Source organism: Leptonychotes weddellii, chromosome 3, assembly GCF_054177405.1.
Source record: "Leptonychotes weddellii isolate Sample4059 chromosome 3, ASM5417740v2, whole genome shotgun sequence".
Lineage (NCBI taxonomy): Eukaryota > Metazoa > Chordata > Mammalia > Carnivora > Phocidae > Leptonychotes > Leptonychotes weddellii.
Window position 1 is genome coordinate 768,883 of NC_138371.1, and position 17,204 is coordinate 786,086.

General features: G+C 59.4%; 1 protein-coding gene across 28 annotated transcripts in view; it reads left to right on the forward strand.

Annotated features, from left to right (window-relative positions):
* Nucleotides 1-17,204, forward strand: part of KIF1A (kinesin family member 1A) — a 95,291-nt gene that overhangs the window by 22,765 nt on the left and 55,322 nt on the right. For all 28 annotated transcript variants that reach the window (XM_081813239.1, XM_081813243.1, XM_081813240.1 and 25 more), the window contains exons 2-10: nucleotides 331-497; nucleotides 7,958-8,034; nucleotides 8,706-8,885; nucleotides 9,605-9,670; nucleotides 10,363-10,541; nucleotides 11,507-11,618; nucleotides 13,050-13,127; nucleotides 13,831-13,896; nucleotides 14,435-14,452. In XM_081813239.1, coding sequence (XP_081669365.1) covers nucleotides 392-497; nucleotides 7,958-8,034; nucleotides 8,706-8,885; nucleotides 9,605-9,670; nucleotides 10,363-10,541; nucleotides 11,507-11,618; nucleotides 13,050-13,127; nucleotides 13,831-13,896; nucleotides 14,435-14,452 — 882 coding nt within the window. In that variant the 5' untranslated portion in view covers nucleotides 331-391. The remainder of the gene's footprint in view (nucleotides 1-330; nucleotides 498-7,957; nucleotides 8,035-8,705; nucleotides 8,886-9,604; nucleotides 9,671-10,362; nucleotides 10,542-11,506; nucleotides 11,619-13,049; nucleotides 13,128-13,830; nucleotides 13,897-14,434; nucleotides 14,453-17,204) is intronic.

The following is a 17,204-nucleotide window of genomic DNA, read 5'->3' on the forward strand; positions in this document are numbered from 1 at the left end:
CCCGCCCCCCCCCCCCCCGGAAGCCAGCCTTCAGAGGCACTGAGAGTCTTTCTGGGTCCCACTGAGTGGATTGGCTTGTTTCTTGTTGGGCTCCAGATTTCCTGGGCTTGCTAAGCCAGGCTGCACTCGTCCTGTCGGCTATCTTGTCCAAGAGTTGTGGTGTTTCTCGTCTGCAGCCGCCCTCTCCAGTCCCTCGTCCCTGTGGATTAGCACTGCATGCAGGTGTCCCTTAGTGGGATTTTGGAAGGGAGAAGTTTCGGTCACCAACCAGAAGTAGCTGTTCTGCCTTTCTGGATATTGTTTCTAATTCATGTCTCCCTTTTTCTCAAGGTGTCTCCGAGCTCACTCGGGCTCCCAACACTGCTAAGGGTGACCCACAAAGGCCGGAGAGATGGCTGGGGCCTCCGTGAAGGTGGCGGTACGTGTCCGCCCCTTTAATTCCCGGGAGATGAGCCGAGACTCCAAGTGCATCATTCAGATGTCTGGAAGCACCACAAGTGAGTATTGGTGACGGGGTGTCCGTGGGTGGCTCGTCGCTCGGGGCCGCACGTCCTGGCCTGCCCAGCCAGACACGGCGGCCGGCCTGGCCCCCCCAGCTCCCTCCTCGTCCACATGGTGGGTTGGTTCCCTGGGCTGGCAGGGGCAAATGACCACAAATGGGGGTGGCTTAAATCAGGCCGATGTCTGAAATCAGGGTATTGACAGGGTCGTGCTGCCTCTGACCTTCTAGAGGAGGCTCCTTCCTGCCTCCTGTGGCTTCTGCTGGTCCGGCCATCTTGGCCGGTAGCCGGCATCAGCACGTGGCTTCACATGGGAACACTGACCAGCCGGCAGGTGGGCGGGGGTGGGCTAGATGGGGGATGGGCACTCAGGAGGGCACTTGTGAGCACTGGGCCTGTGTGTGAGAATCACTGAAACCAGTCCTCCACGGTGTGTGGACTAACTAGCATTTAAATACAGACTTGAAACACCAAAAGAGAAAAGAACGCTGATCCCTGGATTTAGGACCCACCCTGCTCCAGTATGACCTCACTGTGACAGCTAATTTCATCTTCAAAGACCCCATTTCTAAAGAAGGTCACCCTCTGAGGCTCAGGATGGGCATGGATTAGGGGGGCACACTTTCCGACCCAGTACATGAGGTTACGGATTTCTCATCTTGTTTCAGCTGCCCTGCATTTATACATTTATATGTTATCTTATTCAGCCTGTTCTTTTGCCTTGTTTGTGATTGTAGGTCATCTCCAACCGTCCTGAGGAGGGGGAGGCCTGCAGTCCCCAGGCTAATAGGCGGTAGGAAGAGAGGGAATGACACTGTGGTGCTCAGGGAGGCAGATGGGCCCTGACAGCCTTCGTTAGCTCACAGGCTGCTGGAAGGAGAGAGCACCCACTCTGAGCCTCGCCTTTGCTCTTTTGGCTTGAAATTTTGGATCAAATTGGCCCCGCATGCAGACGAGTGGCCAGATTCTCACAACCCGAGCAGCACCCTGGGAGACCCTCCTGCCCCCCGTCCACCTTTGCTTCCAACACGGAGGTTAGCGGGGCTTGTTTCGGGTCCCACGAAAACCGAGCCAGGGTCTGGGTTATGTCTCCAACTGATTAACAGCCTGCCCCCACGCTTGTGACTTAGAACAAGAATTCTGGGCTCAGCAGGTGGTTGGCTCCTGGGGTCCCTCGGGCAGTGACCACGGCTGTCACGGCAGGCTCGGGGGTACAAGCCGTACCGTGTGCTCAGCGCTGGCTGCTCGCTCACACTTCATCCCGATGCTGTAGGATGGATGGCAGGTCTCACCTCCCACGTAACCTACCCCACCTGCTATCCAGGTTCAGAGGGAGGGGCTGGCCAAGGGGAGGGGCACTCAGCGCCGAGAGCAGCTGCCTCCCTAGACCTGTTGAGGGGGTGAGGATTCAGGTGTCTCTAGAATGTTCTGAGCACCTGTAGGCTCTGTAGGAAGGGGTGGGGGCTGGGAGGTGGTCTTTTCAGAAGCCCGTGGAGCTCTGTGGTCCTTCATCCTGGGTGGGCAGGTCGTGGATGCCCTGCTCAGAGCTTGTTTGGGGGCCGTGGGCACAGTGTGGCCATGCGTATCTGAGGTTTCGTCATGGCTCTTAGGAATGGTGTTGCCTCCACTGGGTCCCTGGAAGCAGACCCTGACGTGAAGATTCGGGTGCCAAGGGTTTACTGAGGAGGTGATCCCAGACTACGTGGGGAGAGAACGTGGACGTGGGGAGGAAGCTGTGGAGGGCGCTGATGCATGGGTAACCGCCACAGACAGCGGCGCTCGGGTCGCTGGGACCCTCTAACATGGAGAATGCATCTCTGCATTGTCCTCCCCGAGGCTGGCTGCTTGTCCGGCATCTCCCCCAGTGTGAGCCGAGGGTTGGTCCAGGCGCCTGGTTTCCTTGTGACCAGAGAGGTGCTCAGGTGGTGTGACTCATGCCTTGAGGTGGGAAGCCAGGTGCTGCCCAGAAACTGTGACCCTGGCTGGGAACCATGACATCTTGGGTGAGAACTGTGACTCCTGGATGCAAACCATGGCCTCTGGTGGGAACTGTCACCCCAGGTGGGCATTGTGACCGAGGGTTGGAAATGTGACCCCTGGTGAGAACCATGACCTCTGATGGGAACCATGACTCCTGGTGGGAACTGTAACCTCTGATGAGAACTGTGACCCCAGGGTGGGAACTGTGACACCTGGTGGGAACTGTGATCTCTGGTGGGATTTGTGATCTCTGGTGGGAAGTGTGACCCCTGGTGGGAACCCTGACCTCTGGTGGGAACTGCGACCCCTGGTGGGAACCGTGACCCCTGGTGGGAACCCTGACCTCTGGTGGGAACCCTGACTTCTGGTGGCAACTGCGACCCCTGGTGGGAACTGTGACTTTTGGTGAGAAGTGACCCCAGGGTGGGAACTGTGACCTTTGCTGGGAGCTGTGACCCTGGGTGGGCAGAGGACATGTGCCCAACGAGCTGACAGGGTCTGCCATGTCACTGTTGGGTGACCCTGGACATCAACAATGAGTGTGGGGACCCCTATTCCCTCCTGGGGCCTGGCCCATCACCTTGGACAGTCGCTGAGGGTCTTGGCAGGAGGGGCTCACAGGTGACCACACCGTCCGGGAGCCTGCAGAACACAGAACAACACATCAGAGTCAGACCCGTCTCCCCTGGAGCTTGGGAGTGGTCTCGGACAGGGCGGGATGGGCGTCACGGAAGCAGACAGCTGGAGGAGATGATGAGCTGTGGGGGTGAAAACCCTGACCCGCCTCTGGCCTGAGAGACAGAGACGCAGAGACACAGAGAGATGGAGGGAGGGAAGGGGTGTCAGAAGAATGGGTAATTGAGACAGTCACTCGGGGAGCTGTATTCATCTTGGAGAAAACAAAGCAGTGATGGTATTGGTAGAAAGTGCTAGAAGCCATGTCAAAAGTGTGGGTGAAGGCTGAGGGCGCCCAGAGGAGAGGAGGATGACCTCCAGCCCTCAGCGCAGGAAAGCTTGTCTGTGGAGTGGGGTCAGCGGGCAGGATGGGCTTTCCTCCGAGCGGCCCTGGGGCAGAGTGGGGCGGGGGGTCCCCTGAGCCAGCCCGAGGTGCACAAGCATGGAGCTGTTTGGGTGACAGCTCACAGCCACCTTGTCAGTGTACGTGGGGCCCGTGAGAAGGGGCGGGCACGGTGCTCCACGCAAAGGCCGTGCAAGGCCTCAAGGGGCCAGGCTGCGAGTTCAGCAGGGAGCACTTGCCCAGCGAAGCAGCAGTGGAGGCCCGGTGATTCGACCGTGTGGCAGCTCTGGCCACATACTTGCTCGTCGGCACCTGGCGCCAGGCCGTGAGGGTCAGGGCAGGAGGCCGTCCGGCCCTCCCTGCTCCACCCTGCCGGGATGTGACTTGCTTCTTGGATCTCAAAACTGGGTGCCCACGGGAGATGCCGGGTCCCGGAACATGCCGCTCGAAGCTCCATCCTGACACACAAATTAGAAACATTCACAGCTAAACGTAATTTGTCTTCCCGTGTTCATCACCTGTATGAATGATTCCCTTCACTTGAACATTTCAGATTTGGCAAGTTTGAGAGCCAGCCAGACTGTGCACAGGGTAAGCTTTGTCCGTGCGTGGCAGGCTATAGCATAAGTTACTCAGGACTGCAGACGTCCTGTGTGTATCCCCACATCCCCACTTTACAAGAGCACAGACTTGGGGACCTCTGGAAGGGTTTCCTGTCTTCTGAGTCCTTCTGGCCACGCAGGGCCTACCTCTCCGGCCTCTTGTGCCCACTGCAGGCTAGCCCTCACCCCCAGGCCCTCTGCACCGATGGGAAGTCCGTTTCCTGGGGACAGATGAGCTGTGACAGAAGTGATTTTCCCAGAGACCAGCGGTGTGAGATCAAGGTGTCAGTGGGGTTGGTTCCTTCTGAGGCTCTGAGAGAATCCACTCCTGGCCTGTCTCCTGCCTGGGACTGGACCAAGCCCACAGGGCCGATGCATCCAGGGCCTGCCCCTAGCCTAACCAGGCCCCACAGGCTCATGCCCAGCTTTCCTGCCTCCAGCCCTCCTCCTGGATCCTGGCAAGCTGGTCCCAGTGTGATTTCAGGCAGTGACCACCAGTCTGGATGGCCCCCCGGAACATTCCAGACCCTTCTTCTCTGCTCATAGTGGTCTTTCTCCCAAAGGCCCTTGTCAACCAGCAGCCCTGTGCATAGACCCAGGTGTTGCAAATGCCTAACTCATCTAAGCCTCCATCTGCTGTCACTGTTCTAGAATGTTCTAGGTTCCAAATAGAGTGAGTCTGGGAATGGAAGTCCACAGAAGGGAGCTCGGCTGTGGCTGTGGAGTTGGTGGCACCCTCAGGCCTGTTCACGGTGTCCGCAGAGGAGCCCTGGAGGCCACTGGGCCGGGGCAGCAGCCTCATCCTAGGGGGCGAGTGCCTGTCTGTCCTGCCAGCCCCGTCCGGGACAGCCACAGGGCCGGGAGCTGCCTTCTCCCCTGGAGGCCCGCCACCCATTAGAGTTGCGATGGGTGTTCTGCTCTCAGAGCCGCGATGGTGGCCTCGTGTGCTGTCCCCATAGTCCCACAGGGATGAGGACAGTTTCCAAGGCCCGGACAGGGAGACCTGGGCTCTGGGAGGCATGTCATCGTTTGTGGCTGCCTGGGAAGAGCAGGGTGGACATGGGGCCCCTTCAAGTGGTCAGCAAACATTTGCTGAGCACGAGCCTTATGAGGCTGCAGTCTGGCGCCCCAGGAGAGCAGGACAGAGGCTCTTACTGCCCTTGGGGCGACGCTCCAGTGGGGAGGTGGGCAACGCACACATCGGCGCCAGATGGAGCTGGACCGGCAGGGCCAAGGGCTGTGCCTTGCAGCATCAAGAAGGGGCGCAGTGACGGGGCGCAAGGGCTGGCAGGGGGCTGGGGGCCACATCCGACGGCCAAGGAGCCTTCCTGGTCAGTTGGGAGAAGGTGAGGGGGTGAGCGCTCTTGTGGGTGAGGAATGCCAGTGCCCGAGTGTGGAACTAACTGTTCCCTGAGACCCCGCCGAGGTTCTGGTCTGCTGCGGTGGGCTGTCTCCCGAATCCTGCAAGTGTGGAGCAGTGGCCTGCTGGTAAATCAGCTCACCTGTGCGTGTGCTCACACACATGTGCACACACACACGTGCATATGCATGCTCACACTCGTGTGCACTCACGCACACGTGCATGCTTACACGTGCACACACGCACGTGCACACACGTACACACATGCACACATTCATGCTCACACATGTGCCTGATTTCCCTGATATAAATACTCTCCCTGAGGCCAGTTTAACAAGAGGCTCACATAATTCCTCAGCATTTAGACCCTGGCGGTGCTGGAAGGAGCCTGCACAGCTCACACTGGCTTGTGGACAGAGAAAATGGCTTCCGTCAGTCCTTCCTCCCTGCCTCCCTTCCCTATTCAAGCTGGGGCCCTCACCAGCCACGTCTTTGTCCCTGGCAGGTGCCCATGCCTTGTGCACCCTGTATTGTACGCCCTTTGGAGGGGCCCCAGCTCCCCCCGGCCTGGCGGGAGCATGCCCCGGGAGGACCCCTCCTCCTTCCTCAGTCCCACACAAGGAGAAACTCAAGAGTCTGGCAAAGGAAGCCCTCTCTCTAGCAAAGCGGCTCTGTCCCAGTGTGCGGCAGGCTGACTGCGGGCGGCGGTGTGCTGGTCAGTGCTGGGGAGGGTTTGGAGCTGCCAGTGAGGAGCCAGGCCCAGGTGGACCCTGGGTTCCTGTCTGACTGTGCCTGGAGCTCAGGTCCATCTGTAATGACAGGGTACTTCTCAAGACCCCATGGGGCCCCCAGGGGGGAATGGGGATAGGTGACAGGCAGGTCCTGAGCGCCGGAGCCCCGCTGCCTGACGGTCCTCATGGCAGACTCTCCTGTGGCCCACTCCTGCCCTTCGTCCCTCACTGTTAGCTGTCCCCGGCCCCCTCGCGCTGCTGTGCTCTGTTCCTGGGAGGGCCCCCACCTCAGGGAGCCCGTAGTCCATGAGAGGTACATGGCAAACACCCCAGCACCAGGACACAGTCAGAGCGAGGTCAGCACCCAGAACAGGGCAAGGGTCATGCTGGACACGGGAGCAGGCTGGATGGGGCGGGGGTGAGGCCTGTGCAGGGCGTGGGGAGGGGACCTGGCCCCTTGCCGCACGGGCACTGGGGGCCCAGCCCAGGCTTGGCTCGGGAGGTGCTGTGATTGTTGTTTCCACGGCGCTGGCATTATCTGCACTTGGGGCTCCAGTGGCTGCATCCCCAGTCTCAGCAGGAGTTGAAAGCGGGGCAGCTGGCTCTCCTCAGCCTTGCTCCCAGAGGCAGCATGGACGTGAGCTGCTCTAGGCCCCAGGGGCAGCGCTGTGACGGTCAGTCCCCTGCTCCTGCCTGCTGGCTTCTCAAACGTGCTGGGTGATCTCTGAGAACGCCTAAATCTGGGGTCCAGGTCCCCAAACCAAGTCAGTCCTGGGGACAGGCTGCAGGTGATGCCCATGTTGGAGCAGGGTGCTCAGCAGGAGCAAATGGCCGGGGGACCTGCCCGCAAAGACCCTGGGCCTCAGGGTCCTCCATCAACTGGGACTTTGTAGGTTCAGATGGTGGCCCGATGGGGGTGGGGGCCTCGGTGGCTCCTGCCTGGCCACCAAGCACCTGTGGCCTGTAGCTCTGGGGCATGGGAAATGCTAGGGGCAGGGGTACTTGTAGGCCTGGGGCAAAGCAGCCTCGGGCTGGAGGCCTGCTGGGGTGCTTGGCCGGCCCTGGCCGGTGAATGATGGCACCGCACACATTCGTGGCTGCGTTCCTGGTTTGAAGAACTGACATTCTGGACGTGGAGCCTCTGGACAGCACCGCATGCCGCTTGCGGGGGGCGGGGGCGGGGGGCTGTGCAGAGGACAGTGCCAGGGAGCCCGCGAGAGCAGGCTGGGAGGCAGCAGAGGCACACGGGCAGGAGGAACGAGCTGTGTGCCCCGTGACGGAGTCCCGCAGCGGGGACAGCCCATGCTGCGCACTCAGGAAGCACACGGGGACGGCGGGCCTGCAGGAAGCAGAGCTCGACCGAGCCCGGATGCCCCAGCCTTCCGGGTGTGTCTAGGACGCGTGTATGCAGAGCAGATGTGGAAAAGCCCAGAGGGGTGGGGTGGGGAGCAGGGCTGGACCGAGGGGTGGGGGTGGGCTGCGGGGTCTCCGGCTGACCCAGCATCTGCAGGAAGGAGCCACTGTGGGTGCCCTCAGCGCATCTGTGGGCAGCAGGGTCCACCAGACAGAGGAAAGGGGCACACAGGCTTGTCTGCCTGGAATTGGAGCCCTGGCCCTGTCCCATCGGGGGGCTGGCTTGTCTGGGGCCAGAGGCCTCTGAGGACCGCACCTCGCTGCCTTGCGGTGCCTGTCTGGGGGGCAGGTACACATGCTGATCGCCTCTCCCCCCAGCAGAGTGTTAACTGCCATGCCCATCCTCTCTGCAGCCATCGTTAACCCTAAACAGCCCAAGGAGACACCCAAAAGCTTCAGCTTCGACTACTCCTACTGGTCGCACACCTCGGTAAGCCCTGGGCTGGGGTTGAGGGGGCTGGGCCGCAGCGGTGCGGATGCTCCACCATCCCTGCATGTGTCTCTCTAAACAGGGCCGCTGCTTGGGCAGGGGAGGGAGGGACAGGTGTGAGGCCCAGGGAAGGGGCCAGCGGTGCCTGCTTGGGGAGGGAGGACTACTTTCCCAAGGCCCTTGTGTGTGAAAGGTCACACTGAGCAGTGACATGCATTGTTAGGGTAACCCCCTGGGGCCTCCCTAAAGCAATCCTCTGTTAGGAGAGCATCTGGACACGACACGGTAGTCTGGTCCCTGGGCTCCCTGGGCCTCCAGGCCCTGCCCTTCCAGCCCCACCTGTCCTCACTCCCAAGGCCGCCTCGATTTTGAGCACTGTGTCTCATGCTCCTGCCTCTGAGCCCTGGTACAGGCGGTTCCCTCTGCTGAAATGCCCTTCTGCCCCGGCTGCCCCGCCCCGCCTGGCCAGCTCCTTCCAGTCCCTCCCTCGGGAAGCTGCACCCTGCTGAGCAGGGTTGGGTCCCCCCTGCAGGGAGTGTGAGAGGGGGTGGGGGGCAGGTGTCCTTCCGCACTGCACTGCCCGTGGCGCCCGTGAGGCCCCCAGCTGCTGAACACGGCGGGCCAAGCCCCCCACCCAGCCTCCTACAGCTGCACCGCCTCCTGTCTTCCAGCCTGAGGACATCAACTACGCCTCCCAGAAGCAGGTGTATCGGGACATCGGCGAGGAGATGCTGCAGCATGCCTTTGAGGGCTACAACGTGTGCATCTTCGCCTACGGGCAGACAGGGGCTGGCAAGTCCTACACCATGATGGGCAAGCAGGAGAAGGACCAGCAGGGCATCATCCCCCAGGCACGCGGGCTGGGGGCAGGGTGGTGTGGGGCCCCGTAAGGGCCAACCAGACAGGGCTGCACCAGCCGGGACGGAAGAGCCCAGCAGGGCGCCCCAGGAGAGGAGCCCCAGGGGGAAGGGAGCCAGGAAGGAAGGTAAACTGGGAGGGTGGGGGGCAGGAAGAGGCTGGAGCCCAGGCCCTGTCATGGGGTGCTGGAGGGGCAGAGACACTGGCATGGCTGACCTTGCCCTGGGGGGCTGTGAGGGCTGGTGGTCTGGGCAGGGAGAGATGCCCGGACAAGGGGCAGCCTTCGGTTAACTGAAGGCTGAGACACAGATGCCTCAGATACTGCTGGGACCCTGGCTGACACCCTGCCCAGCCCCCCTGGGCAGGCCTCTGGATCTGAGCTGGTCAGGGCTTGAGCTGGCCAGGGCAGGGGAGAACGCCAGGTAGTCTGTAGCATGAGAGACTCCCACCCACTCCGTGCAGACAAAGATGGCGCTCAGAGTGTAGGAAAGGATCAGATATCATCCATGAGCACTCCATGACTTAAGCAGAAGACAGCTGCTTTTTGGGTGCAGGCCTTCTCAATGCTTTTGAGATGGACTATTAGGGAGCAAGAGGGGCCCGGAGAGCTGTGTCCAGCCTGGGCTCAGGCTGCCCACAGCACCTGGGGGACAGGGCTTCAAGAACAGCCCCGTTGTCCCCATTGTCTGACGCTATGTCCTTGGCCCTGCAGCTCTGTGAGGACCTGTTCTCCCGTATCAACGACACAACCAATGATAACATGTCCTACTCCGTGGAGGTAGGGCTCCCCGAGTGTCTGTGACTCCAGCACGGGGCGGGGGGGGTTCCAGGCATGGACAGCAGTGCTTTTCTGATTTAAAGCAAGTCCCCAGCACTGGTTGGTAGCCTGAGCTTGTCACTCGCTCGTGCATGCAATGTCAGTGTACCCGCTCCAGACAGGGAGAAGTGCTGGGCACGGAGGAGCGAGGGATGGTCCTCTGCTCCGCGAGTGTTTACTTAGTAGTGCTCTGTGCCAGGTGCAAGGACAGGTGTCTCCGAGCTGCATAACCCGGTTCTGCTGTGGCCACGGTGGCCCCAGGGTGTCCCTGCTGGACAGGCCCACAGGACGGCTGTGGGTGGGGGGAGGCCAGCCGGAGGGGCTGGGCTGACACCCCAGCTCATGCACTCATACAGGGGATGGGAGTCCTTGGCACGCCTCCCCCTACCCAGCAGGCGGCCCCCATACCTCTATCCCAAGAGTCCTGATGACGGCCCTACACCCCCACCTTGGGGGGGTCCCTGCTGGTGGCCCCCATGCCCCCTGTACTCCTCACCTGGGAGCTCCTGATAGCCCTTGCAACCCCCCTCCATCTTGGGGGTTTCTGATGAAGGCCCCCACACCTCCTATCCTGGGGGTCCTTGATGGTGACCCCCATTGCCCCCTGGCACCACACCTGGGGGGGTACCTGATGGAATGTCTCTGCCCTGCAGGTCAGCTACATGGAGATTTACTGTGAGCGTGTCCGTGACCTCCTGAATCCCAAGAACAAGGGCAACCTGCGTGTGAGAGAGCACCCGCTGATGGGGCCGTACGTGGAGGACCTCTCCAAGCTGGCTGTCACTTCCTACAATGACATTCAGGACCTCATGGACTCAGGGAACAAGGCCAGGTGCGTGCCGGGTGGCTCGCCCATCCTCCCCGTGCCCGCTGCTGCAAACCTCTGAGGAAGGCCCGGTCCCTGGGGCGCCTGTTGGCCTGCCCACGGCGTCTGTCCAAGCCCCCCCGTGGAGGGGTGGGCCCCATGGGATGAGGCCACAGAGGGCACATGCCAGCCTGAGAGGGACCTCCAGATCCCCCACCCCATCTCCTACACAGGGGCTGCTCCTCTTGGGGGGCTGGTTTGTGCCCTGGGGGGGACTGGTTGTCGTCTGTGGTGGCTCCCCGGGGGGCCCTCCCCATGGGCAGCTGCCCTGTCGGGCTCAGTGGTCAGGACGACCAGCCTTGCCTTCTCCGAGGACAAACGGCCCTCTGGACAGGGCACAAGGTAGGGGCTCTCGGGGAAGGGCCGACCGCAAGGCATAGCCGGGCACAGGCAGTCCGTCTCCCTAGCTGCACTGCCCGGGTGGTCACGGCAACAGTCCCCCTCTCTGCCACCCGGGGGCTCCGGGAGGGTGAGGGTCCTCCTCGCTGTTGCGGTGCCGTGAGGGTGCTGTTGTGACGAGGCCTCTCCCTGCTGGGGGCTGTGTGACAGTGAGGTCTCTGCATGTCAGCAGCGCTGGGACCAGCCCCAGGCCTCCCCGCAGGCTGCCTTGGGCTTTGCCCCCTCCCCAGACGGGGACAGAAGGTGGGCGCCCCCTCTCCCTCCTGGGTGGGGCTTTTCCACATCATGGTCCAGGAGGACCCCCGGCCAGGCAGTTGGGCGGGGGCTGTCTGGGCTGCACGGAGCCCCTGTGACACCTGAGTCCCAGGCTGCAGCTGTGGCCAGGCGGGGCTGAGCCCTGCTCGTGCTGTGACAGGAGGCACGGTCACCACGGGACATGCCCCATGACCTGGCCCGGCTGGCTAGCACCATCAGCCACTCTCACGCCCGACCACAGGATGACGGGTAACCCCGTGTGGCTTCTGTCCCCCCAGGACCGTGGCGGCCACAAACATGAATGAAACCAGCAGCCGCTCCCATGCCGTCTTCAACATCATCTTCACCCAGAAGCGCCATGATGCGGAGACCAACATCACCACAGAGAAAGTGAGTTGTGGCCTTGGCAGAGGGGGGCCGTCTGGGAGGGGGGCAGGGGGCAGTCCCATCGGGCAGGACGAGGAGGCCAGGGTGACCATCGGCCTGCAAGGCGTGTGCCCACCCCCAGCCTGGCGTGGGCCTCCAAGAAGTTGGCCCGGCCCGCAAGGCCACCTCTTCTCAGCGTTTGGCACCGCCGGGGCGTGGAAGGGGCTGGGAGGGGAGGGTCCGCGGACCCGGCGTCTGCCTCCGTCTGCCTCCTGCCAGGCGTTGTGGTGGAGACTGGGGGCTGAGGAGGGCTGTCCCCAGAGCTGCGCCACTGTGGATGCTGGTGGCCCTCGGAGGCTGGGGGCCGCGGGTTGAGTGAGTGCTTGTCACAAAGGTGACTGTGGGCCCTGGCCGACCGGCAGGAGCCGGGGCCCCGGCATCCACAAACACAAAGCCGAGGCTGTGCTGCCCGGGGAACCAGCCCGCCCACAGCCCCAGCCCTGGATGCCTTTCCCACACGCCTTGGCATCGCTGGTGGCCCAGGAGGGCCCCGTCTCCTGGGGCCTCTATCCAGACACGTAGTCTCTGTGCTCCCAGAAGGGCGGCAGGGCAGGCTCAGAGCCTCTTCCTGTCCATCGGTGGCTCTGTCCCTTGGTGTCAGGTTTTCTCCGTGTCATCTTCCCTGACCCATGGTCCAGGCCTCCTCCTGGGGCACCTCAGCCACCTCCCGACAGGCAGCACTCTCTCAGGCAGCACCCGGGGGTCTGCAGGGTGTCTGGGAGAAGTTGGCCCCACTTAGTCCCCAGTCATGCCAGGGTCACCTCAGCCTGGTGCCATTCTCCCCAAGAGTCACGATGGCCCAGTGGGGTCTGGGTGGGCAGAGAGCGCGAGCTGGAACAGGGTGGACCTAGCTGTGGGCCACCCGCTGTGACCATCCTCCCTGCTGTGGGCTCTGGGCACCAAGAGGGTCTCCTGACTGTTAATGTCTGGGCAAGTCCTGTCTGCAGTGGCCACGGATCGGGAGGGCCTGGGTCTTTCTGGAACGCGTGTGAGGCAGCTGAGCGGCGGCTGGGGTGCTGGAACTGGGTTCAGATCCCACCACAGCTGATGAGCCCATCTGTGGAAAGGGGACAGGACACACCTGGGGAGCTCTGGGGGGAATTCTGTGCCAACACATGAAGAACGCCCCACGTGATGAGACCAGCACAGCGGCAGCATCGGGCGTTTTAGGGGTGAGGGGCACGCAGCCTCTTGGGGAGGTGGGCTTTGACCTTAGGCAGAGTCTCGGACGAGCTGTGAAGGGAGGGACACTGTGCAGGGTTAGAAACCGCCAGGCCTGGGGAAGGGCTTGGCCGTGGCTCCTCAAGTGTGTGCTTTAGGCCATGCTGGGAGGAGGCGGGCACCCCCATAGGGGCCCTGCGGCCTCTCTTGCATATGACACACTTGCCATTTCAGGTGAGCAAAATCAGCCTGGTGGACCTGGCCGGGAGTGAGCGGGCCGACTCCACAGGAGCCAAGGGCACACGTCTCAAGGTAGGAGCCAGGCTGCCATGTCTGTGATCCTGGGCCTCGCTCATCTGGCGGATCGCATCTCTGAGCTGGGCTCGCTCCAGGGTGGGCTGGGCAGGAGGGCTCCTCTTGGGGCTGCAGGTGGGGCCACCCCCACCCAGGGTGAGCTCAGGCAGGGAGAGCACGGGAGGAGGTGGGAGGAGGCCGGTAGCCAGAGGGCAGCGCCTGGCACACTGCTAGGGGTTAACAAGGACAGAGACCCTGGCAGGAAAGCTGGGCCTTCCAAAGGCCCTCGCAGGAACTTGGCCACTGGTGTGTGGCTTTCACGCCAGAACACGGGCTGCGAGGCAGACAGTTCTGGTCAAAGCAGTCTTCGGTGTCAGGAGAGAGAGTTTTCACGTTCCAGCCCCACTTTTGTCCCCACATTACCTAGTGGGTGGGAAGGGGCTCTGGAAATTGTACCAGTGGGGCCCTGGGGCACGTGTGGGATGTTACGAGGGCTCCCAGGGAGCCTAGGAGAAGCTGGGCAGACTGTACTCCCCTGGCCGGGGTCGGCCTCCACCTGGCTTCTTGCCAGAGCCTCCTGTGCTCCAAGGAACCCTGGGATTAACGGTCAGGGCTCGGCGGCCTTAGCCCCTTGTCACATGGGCTGAGGTCCCAGGGGATCACTCTGGAGCAAGAGGCTCCTGAGGCTTTCTGATGTCCTGACTGTCTTCTCTGCACACAGGAGGGAGCCAACATCAATAAGTCCTTGACCACGCTGGGGAAGGTCATCTCTGCTCTGGCCGAAATGGTGAGCTAGCTTTGGGTGTCTAGAACTAGACTGATGGGATGGATTGCGGAGGTGGCTCCCTGTCCTTCCTTCTGGGAGGACACTGGGAGCCTGTCATAGCTGTGCCAGGCGCTATCTCTATCAAGGTGCCTGGGGTTCAAGGGAAAGCCCAGGGATGTGAAGGGTGTGTGTACAGATGGGGTAGCGATCCCTGTCACTCCCTGGAACCTCAATTTCCCCACCGGTATTGGCCATTCACCAGGACACCCAGGCCTTTGCCCAGAGAAGGATGAATTTTAGGAGGCCCTACCCTTTTCTTAAATTGTTTGGGGTGAGGGAAGAGCTGCTGGGTGACAGCAGCCTGAGAGGTCGCACTGTTGTTTGGCCTGTCAGGACCAAGTTGGCCAGCAATGACCAGGTGGTAAGTGATGGACACCTGGCATGTGCTCAGGCCTCGCCCGTTCCTTTGTTCTCTGGAGCCCGCTGGTCCTCCCCTCCCCACATACCCTGGGTCCCCAGCCTCACTCCAGGTCCTCAGATTCTGTCTTTTCTTTTCCAGGACTCTGGGCCCAATAAGGTGAGCTGCTTTCTTCAGTTCTATGGGGAGGAGTCTTCAGCCATTGCACTGGAGGGCTAGAAGCAAGGACTGCCTTTAGCCCCAGTTGTTCTGTGAAGGGCTTGGCAGTAAAATTACCCTTTCATTTGTGCACCTAGCAGACAAACACATTGACCCAACTCTGAGTTGGGCCCTGTGTTAGAACGACACAGCCCTTCAGGGGCCACAGCACGATGGGAGACATAGTAGACATAAAAACAGAATTATGAATTGGCATAAATCCCATAAAGGAAAAAAATGGGCTGTGAGCGTGACTCATACACAAGATAGCCTTTAGTCAGTACGGCCATGGAAACTTTACAGGACAGGTAGCTTTAGGGCTGAGACCTGAGGAGAGGGGAGGAGCCAGTCAGGCAGAGGGGTACGCACCTGTGCCATGTAGTTGGAAAGCCCAGCGTGAGGTGCTAAAGTGGAAAAATGTTGATTTATGTGAGGAATTGCGTGGGCAGAAATGTGAGGAACTATGTGGGGAAGCATGAGGAACTATGTAAGGAAATGAGAGGAAGTGTGTGATCAACTATGTGGGGAACTGTGTGAGGAAATGTGTTGGGAACTGTGAGGAAACATGGGACGAACTAAGCGAGGATCTGAGAGGAACTAACTGTAGCAACAGTGTGAGTATCTGTGAGGAACTATGTGAATGATTTTGTGAGGAACTATATGGGAAGTGTGTGTGGAATTGTGAACAGTGTGAGGAATTATGAAGTATTGTGTAAGAAACTGAAAACTGGAACTATGAGAGGAAGGATCTGAAATGGTGTAGGGCAAGTGTGGGAATTCTATGAGGAATTGTAGAGAACTGTGTGGGCAACTGTGAAATACTGTGCATAGGACTGTGTAAGGAACTATGTGAGGAAGTGTGAGAAATGGGTAAAATGCACAAGGAACTGTAACAGACTGTATTGTGAACTATAGAAAATTGAAATTGGGTATGGCACCCTGAAGAATTGTAACTGTGACAAAATGCGTGTGAAACTGAGGAATTATGAGTAAATGTGTGGACTGAATGAGGAACTGTGGAGAATGGTGTGGGGAGCTAAATGGATAACTGAGGAAACCAAGGAACTATGTGGGAACTGCGAGGAACCATGTGAAGACTGTGTGAGGAACTCCGAGGGAATGTGAGAGGGAGTGTATGACATCGTATGGGAATTGTGTGTGGGAACTCTGAGGAACCGTGGAACTGTGTGGGGAACCAGGCAGGAACTGTGTGAAGAACTGTGAGGAACATGACAGTGTGGGGAATAGTTGGAATGGTGTGGGAAAATATGTGGGTATTGTGTGGAGGGAGAACCTTGAGGAACTGTGTGTGGACCTTGAGCAACAGTGAGTCACTATGTGAGGAGCTGTGTGGGGAACTGTGTAGGGCAAGTGTGAGGTACTAGTATGGGGAACTGTGCAAGAAGTCTGGAATTGTGTCAAGTATTGCGAGGAACTGTGTGGAATGTGTGAGGAACCACACTGAAATGGGAGAGGAAGTATGTGAAACGGTGCGGGGACCTGTGTCTGTGAACTTGGAGGAGTTCCATGTGGGACTGTGTGGAAAAACTGGTGACTTATGAGAGGAATTGTGGGAGGAATTGTGAGGGATTATGTGGGGAAGTGTGTAGAGGGAACTGTGTGGAATTATATGAGGAATTCTGCAAGGAACCTGTGGGGACTGTGAGGAACTATGAGAGAAACTGTGTGAAAAACTGAGGGACTGGGAAGAACTGTGTGAAGTAATGTGTCAAGAACTGTGAGAAAATGAGAGGAACTCTTTGAGGACCTGTAAAGGAACTGTGGGAACAGTATGAGGCAACTTTCCATGGAAGTGTGTGAGGAAGTGTGTAGGGAACCGTGTAAGGGACTTTGTGGAACTGTGAGAGGAAGTGTGTGGAACTGTGTGAGGGAAATGTGAACTGTATGGGACTGTGAGGAGCTGGGTGGGAACCTATACAGGAAGTGTGTGGGGAACTGTTTGAGGAACTGTGAGAAATAGTTTGAGGATATGCATGAGAAACTGCATGATTCTGAGGATTTCCATGAAGAATTGTGAGGAACTGTGGGAGGAACTATGTGAGGAGTTGTGAGAGGAACTGGGTGTAAGTAATGAATCGTGAGACACTTCACAGAACTGTAAGAAGGGTGTGAAACTGTGTGGGCAGACTGGGAATTGTGTGAGTGACTTTTGAGGAAATTTTTGGAGAACTGTGAGGAACTCTGAAATGTTGGGGGGAACTTTGTGGGGAAGTATGAGGAACTGGGTAGAACTGTGTGAGGGAACTGTGAGGAAGTGAGAGAAACTGACAAACTATGTGTAGAACTGTGTGGGGAGCTGTGTGGAGAATTGTGAGGAAATGTATGTGAACTCTGTGAGAAATTGTGTGGAACTGTGAGAGGAAGTATGTGAAATGGTGTGGGGAAGTATGGGGGCTGTGAGGGAACTGTATGCAAAACTATGTGAGGGACAATGAGCAGTCCCTCACACAATTCTCCTCAGTCACTTACAGAGTTCCCCACACAGTCTCAGTGCAGTTCTTCACACTGTTCCTGGCACAATTACACACACACACTTCCCACATAGTCAGTGGGAAAAGGAATGTGAGGAACTATGAGAAACTTTCTGGGGAAATGCATGCAGAACTGTGTAACGGACTATGTCAGGGATTTGTGTGGAGAAGTGTAAGAAACTTTGAAGGAATCTGTATGAAAGTGTGTGGGAAATTGTGTA